A 6,611-nucleotide genomic window follows, 5' to 3' on the forward strand; every position below is an offset into this window, starting at 1 on the left:
AGAATCCAATGCATTATCCGTGTTTCCTCCACTAATTCCAAAACTTCTGTGCTAATTAGCTCCCAAAATTCATGAAAAAAATTTGCTGTGAACCCGTCAGGACCTGGTGCTTTGCCATCTTTGATTTGAGCCATAGCCTCTTCCACTTCTTTCATTGAGATAGGTTGAAGCAATTGTTTGTTGTGGTCTTCCGTAATTGTTTTAGGGATGAGCTGTGTAATTTTTTTAATAGCCTGATCTCTGCTTTCTGGTTGTTCCTTAAGGATTTCCTAGAAGTGTTCTTGGAATTCCTTTTCTATTTCTTCATGCTTTTCTAATTTTTCCCCTTGCCTGTTGTTAATGAAATCTATATTATTGTGCATCCTCCTCTGGATTGCAGATCTGTGAAAAAACTTTGTGTTTTTCTCCCCTCCTTTAGCCAGCGAATGCGAGATTTCTGCCACCATAGAGTCTCTTCCTGTTGTCTGCATGTTTCGATCTCTGTCCAGAGGATCTACTCCTGGTGCGTTCTGTCTCCTGTTCGCCCCTCCATAATGATCTTCTGTTGTAAAGTGCACATTTGCTGCTCCAATTTTTTTCGCTGCTCAAATATATTGCCGAATTGGGTATGATTCCAATTTTTAAGAACCTGCTTGAGGCTTTTCAATTTCTGTTGAAATTGGAACATTTTGGTACCTTCAGAGGTTTTGAAGGATTTCCATGCCTCCTTCACCACTGATTTGAAATTGGGGTTGGTAAACCAAAACGCCTCAAATCGAAAGGGTCTGTTGCTTTTTGTGCCTGGGCGTGCCCATTGCAACAGAATGGGCCAGTGGTCGGATCCTCCGTGGGGCACAATAGAGGCCTGAAAATCCCCTCCAAGGTGTATGGCATTGTCCGAAATAAGAAAGTGATCCAGTCTTGAGGCGATGTGCTGAGAACCACTGCGTTTATTGGACCAAGTATAGACTCCATTTGATGTGTGAATATCCATGAGGTGATTATTTTGAATAAAGTTACGAAAGCCAATACTGTCTCCTTCTAGTTTCATTCTACCACCGCTTTTTTCTTCCAGGGCTTTGCTGATGTTGAAGTCGACTCCTCCAATCCAGAGTGGAAATTGTCTGTTAGAATTCAGAGTTGTGAGAGAATCCAGAAGCGCCAATTTCTGATTTAGTTGTTGCGGGAAGTGGACATTTGAAAGATGACCATGAATATCTGTTCCTGTGAGATGAAAAGTGGGTTGGATGAAGAAATGAGAAGCATGGAAATCGTAAAGACTGAGAAGTTGTGGGTTCCAGATGATCGCTAGTCCCCCCGATGCACCTGAGGCATCCACAGTGATAGAGCTGCAGCCAGCCCAGATCTTCCTCAGAATCTTTTCTAAGGTAGCATTGTTGCTTTTTTTTTCTTGAAGAAAAACTATGGAGGGCTTTTCTTGCTGTATCACATTTTTTAACATTCTATGTTTAGACGCACTGTTCAAACCTCTTACATTCCAGGAGAGAAGCTTCATGAGGAACTGTGGGGTTGAGATTTGTAGTACTTTGTCAGCTTAGGAAATCTCCTCGATTCCATTAGCAGTTCCCCTAGTATGATGGTCCTCTACAGGTCCATTTTGTGCCCTCTTTTTTTTGTTTCTTTCAGGATTTTATTTCCATCCCAAGGGCTTCCTACTTGTATTCCTAAGCATTTGTTGTGATGCGCTTTGCTAAGAACTCCTTCTAGCCTTTCGATTTCCCATGGAGGGATTGAGTTATACTCTTTTTGTTTACAGGCTGTCTCCAGCTTGAGAATATCTAAACCTTCTAAGCTAATACTCTCTGGATCTTCATCCATTTTTGAAGGCATGTTTTGTTCTTCCCTGTGATTATTGTCCTGTGTACTGAGGATTAGGGCTACTTCCAGATCCATTAAAGAAGGTTGCGCTGCATTTTCTGGATCAGATATCTTATGAGCAGGGGAGACGGGAGGGCTTGAAGGAACAGAGTCAGCTGAAGTGGGAGGGTGCTTGAGGATCCTGGAGGGAGAAGGTGTTTCAGCATTATCCAAGGATGAAGCTGGAGGATTTTCAGCAGGTTCACTAGGGGTGAGTATTGCAAATCTGTTCTGGGAATTTAGCTTATTGTATCTATTAGGAGCAGGGGTAGGTTTCTTTGCATGACGATGACGATTAGGGATTTTGATGAAGCCTTCTGAGTCTGTGCTTGGATCATTGACAAAGGGTTTGGGTTGAGGATTGAGGGGACAATCCCTGAAGAGATGGCCATGCTCATGGCACTTCCTGCAGCGAAAAGGAATGTGCTCATAATCTAAAGATTGGATCCACTCAAAGTCGTCATGAAAAAGACTTACCGTATCTGCAAGATCTTTGGAGATGTGCATTTCGACACAGATCCGGGCGTAAGAAGTGTATTTGCAAATTTTAGTTTCCTCAGAAGCTTTGATGAAGGTCCCCAGGCTGTTGCCTATGTTCCTTAAAGTTTCCTCCTTCCAGTATTCTACAAGAAGGGAATACATTCGTATCCAGACAGGAGCCCAGCTGAAATCCTCCTTGTCTGGATCGAATCTTTCTTTCCATTCTCTTAAGAACAGTCCAGAAGAATTAAAGAAATACGGACCTCCTTCAAATATTCGTGATTTGTCCTCCAGACAGTTAAAGATTGCCGTGAAGAAGCCTTTGGGGCCAAGCTGCAAAGTAACTTGTCCCTTAGGCTTCCATTTTGAAGCGATCCAGCCATTCAGGGCCTTTTCAGAAGGCCAAAATCCGAGGAACTTGCCGATGAGTGCATGATCCCTCATAAATTGAATTTCGCCATTGATTCGTTCGCTGGGTAGCTCGACTTTGATTCTTTCAGCCTTTTTTGGTATGCATGTGGATGAAGTCGCCTTTGTTGGTGTCTTAGGAGCTTTCTTATTCCCGCCATTGTCTTTGCCAATGCCATCGCATGTAGCAGCAACTTCTACTTCATTGGTAGCCGGATCTGGTCCTTGCTGCGTTTCAAAGAGGCCTGCTTGTTTGTGCAGAGGATCATTGTGTTTTTCCTTTGAGTTGTCAGAGGTTGAGCCAGAGTATGGAGGGGGGGTGGATCCCGCCCCTCCTGGGAGCGCAGTCATTGGAGGACCGTCAGTCAGGGCGCTTCAGATTGCAGGTTGAGCGCTACGTGAGGCGAGGGTTTCAGTATGGAGAGCCGAGGCGATTTCAAATCGCATTTGCAGAGTGCGTTTTCCCTCTCGTACTATTGTTTTTTACGAATGATTTAAATATGCCTTAATATTAAGGTTAAATGATTTTTATTTTAAAGATTAATATTTATAATAACAAATTTGTGTGATTTTATAAATATGATATTTTAAATTTGGAAAATTTTTATTACACAGGTTTAATCTATTATTAGATATGCTTTATTGACAAAAAGGATTGAAAATTAAGAAAAGGAAAAAAAAAAGGTTCAATCTAATTAAAATTCTAAATGGTAGTAAATTAAGAAATTTTATAATTCCTTATTTTGGAAAGCTCAATTTAATTAAATCTCGAAATTCTAGATCCATCGTATAATTTCAAAGTTAATGAATTATTTATAAGTTCGTTTTTTTCTTTAAGGAAATCTTAAACTAGTCATAATATTATCATTATACTAATGAAATATTTATATGATTTATTAGTTTTTGTTTTAATAGAATATAATCTCATATATATATATATATATATATATATATATATATATATATATATATATATATATATATATATCTTGTCATACAAGTTGAGTGAGCCTAATGGTTAAGAGCATGTGTTTCTTCACGAGAGGTCATAGGTTCAAAACCAAAAGTGGGGAGAGTATGTATGCTTTCTTAGCTAGTCTCATGTCCGGCAAACAAGGATGTCTCATACACCAACTTGGTGTCTCGCTTGATCTTCACTAGCAAAGATTCTCTCATATATATATATATATATATATATATATATATATATATATATATATATATATATATATTGTCATACAAGTTGAGTGAGCCTAATGTTTAAGAGCATGTGTTTCCTCATGAGAGGTCATAGGTTCAAAACTAGAAATGGGGTGATCCAAATGGAATATGGCACCAACCCATGGTACTCATCCATCCATATTATTCATTGACCCATGGAATTTACTCATGATATTGTAAATGGCATCTACCTATTGTAAAATCCACCCATGGTATTCATTCACAGATGGAATTGACCCATGGTATTGTAATTGAAAAATACTATAAGTAAGAAGTCACATTTTGTAAAAGGACAGATTGTCCACCACAATGTACCCTTTACAGTTCAGAGGCATGTAGCCACCACATCTCTTCTCAGAGATAAGTTGCCATCGCCCTAGCTGGTTTATTTTCATTACTATTTTAAATAAAAGTTTCTTTGTGGTTTTGTTTATTGGACATTCTCCTATTTTTCTTCTGGCAATTCAAGTTTTCAGATCTTGGGGGTCTCTCCTCCCAAGATCCATTTCAATCTTTTAGATCTTGGGGACCTCCCAAGATCCAGATCAGTGGTATCAGAGCAGGTTATGATTTCATGGGAATGAGGGTTTGATGCATATTTTAGTTTCAAATTTTGTAGCAATATTCAACAAACTTCAGGCATATGCTACAACCTCCACAAAGCACTTTCTTGGGTCAAGCAGGAAGAATTTTTTTCTCATTTTTTTGCGGGAATTTTTTTTTTGGCGGTGACTTTGCAGATCAGATCTGAAACATTTGGTACAAAATTTACAAAACCAAATATCAGATATGGATTCCTCTCAAAAAATCACCCAATTTAAAAAAAAAATGGGTCGAATTGGAGTTCGGATGTGGGAGATATCGTTGATTTAAAATCAACTATTTAATTAGAATGTTTGTGACGGCAGAACTGTTGCAGCGCGAATCTGAGATCTCAAAGTGTCCAGATAAAGATTTCCACCACATGGGAAGATGCAAAATGGTCCTTCTGCTTCCAAAAACATGTTATAATAAATATTCTGAGTTATATTGATTGAGTTGTGCACATTTTAATTTTGGAGCAACATTCGAAGTGGGTTCTCATTGGAGACATGCCCTCCCACCCCACTTTAGTAGGCACCTGCTTCACATTCATCAGTTTCAACATAGCAGCATTCGGCTTGGGTTATTTGGAGACGTTCCCTCCCACCCCAGGCTATGTATACACCTACTACTTCATCAACAACCAACATCATGGTTATGGGTCAACCGCATAAAATTCTTGTCATCGAAGTCCATTTGCTAAGCCGCACACTGTTAGAATCACAGTTGGTCACAAGCATTACAGTGTATCTCTATCCTCGGATCTTCGTTTATCAGGGTTTTGGGTTAACCACATCAAACCCTTATCTTCAATGGCTCTTCATATTCAACAAAGGCTTCGTAGGAGGGAACTTTACACAATGGGGACCATTGCTTCTTAAGGAGGGAGGAATGATCCAAATGGAATATGGCACCAACCCATGGTACTCATCCATCCATATTATTCATTGACCCATGGAATTTACCCATGGTATTGTAAATGGCATCTGCCTATTGTAAAATCCACCCATGGTATTCATTCACCGATGGAATTGACCCGTGGTATTGTAATTGAAAAATACTATAAGTAAGAAGTCACATTTTGTAAAAGGACAGATTGTCCGCCACAATGTAGCCTTTACAGTTCAGAGGCATGTAGCCACCACATCTCTTCTCAGAGATAAGCTGCCATCGCCCTAGCTGGTTTATTTTCATTACTATTTTAAATAAAAGTTTCTTTGTGGTTTTGTTTATTGGGCATTCTCCTCTTTTTCTTCTGGCAATTCAAGTTTTCAGATCTTGGCGGTCTCTCCTCCCAAGATCCATTTCAATCGATCTTGGGGACCTCCCAAGATCCGGATCATGGGGAGAGTATGTATGCTTTCTTAGCTAGTTTCTTGTCCGGCAAACAAGGAGGTCTCATACACCAACTTGGTGTCTCACTTGATCTTCACTAGCAAAGAGTCTTCGTAGATTTGGATTTCATATGTTCACAAAAGGTTTTATATATCATTTCCCTATCAACATTAAAAAAATGTGAGTTTAGGAGAGATGTACTCCCCTAGCCTTGTCTGTATATGGGGATTCTTGGGAGGTGGGTCTCATACACCAACTTGGTGTCTCGCTTGATCTTCACTAGCAAAGAGCCTTCATAGATTTGGATTTCATATGTTCACAAAAGGTTTATATGTCATTTCCCTATCAACATTGAAAAAAAAATGTGAGTTCAGGAGAGATGTACTCCCCTAGCCTTGTCTGTATATGGCGATTCTTGGGAGGTGGGTCTCATACACCAACTTGGTGTCTCGCTTGATCTTCACTAGCAAAGAGTCTTATAGATTTGGATTTCATATGTTCACAAAAGGTTTATATGTCATTTCCCTACAACATTAAAAAAAATGCGAGTTTAGGAGAGATGTACTCCCCTAGCCTTGTCTGTATATGGGCATTCTTGGGAGGTGTTGAGCGTACACAACACACACACACACACACACACAATATATATATATATATATATATATATATATATATATATATATATATATATATATATATATATATATATATATATATATATAGAGATA

General features: G+C 39.1%; 1 protein-coding gene across 1 annotated transcript; it reads right to left on the reverse strand.

Moving 5' to 3' along the window:
• Nucleotides 1-493: 493 nt before the first annotated feature.
• On the reverse strand, nt 494-3,096 carry LOC149209273 (uncharacterized). Its single transcript, XM_089398559.1, has 2 exons — nt 1,657-3,096; nt 494-1,420 (listed from the first exon to the last, which is right to left on the reverse strand). The coding sequence occupies exons 1-2, from the start codon at nt 3,094-3,096 to the stop codon at nt 494-496; spliced, it is 2,367 nt and encodes a 788-aa protein (XP_089254685.1).
• Between the last annotated feature and the right edge of the window lie 3,515 nt (nt 3,097-6,611).

This window comes from Pinus tabuliformis, chromosome 1_2, assembly GCF_031772625.1.
Source record: "Pinus tabuliformis cultivar Carrire ecotype Pingquan chromosome 1_2, CPIR1, whole genome shotgun sequence".
NCBI lineage: Eukaryota > Viridiplantae > Streptophyta > Pinopsida > Pinales > Pinaceae > Pinus > Pinus tabuliformis.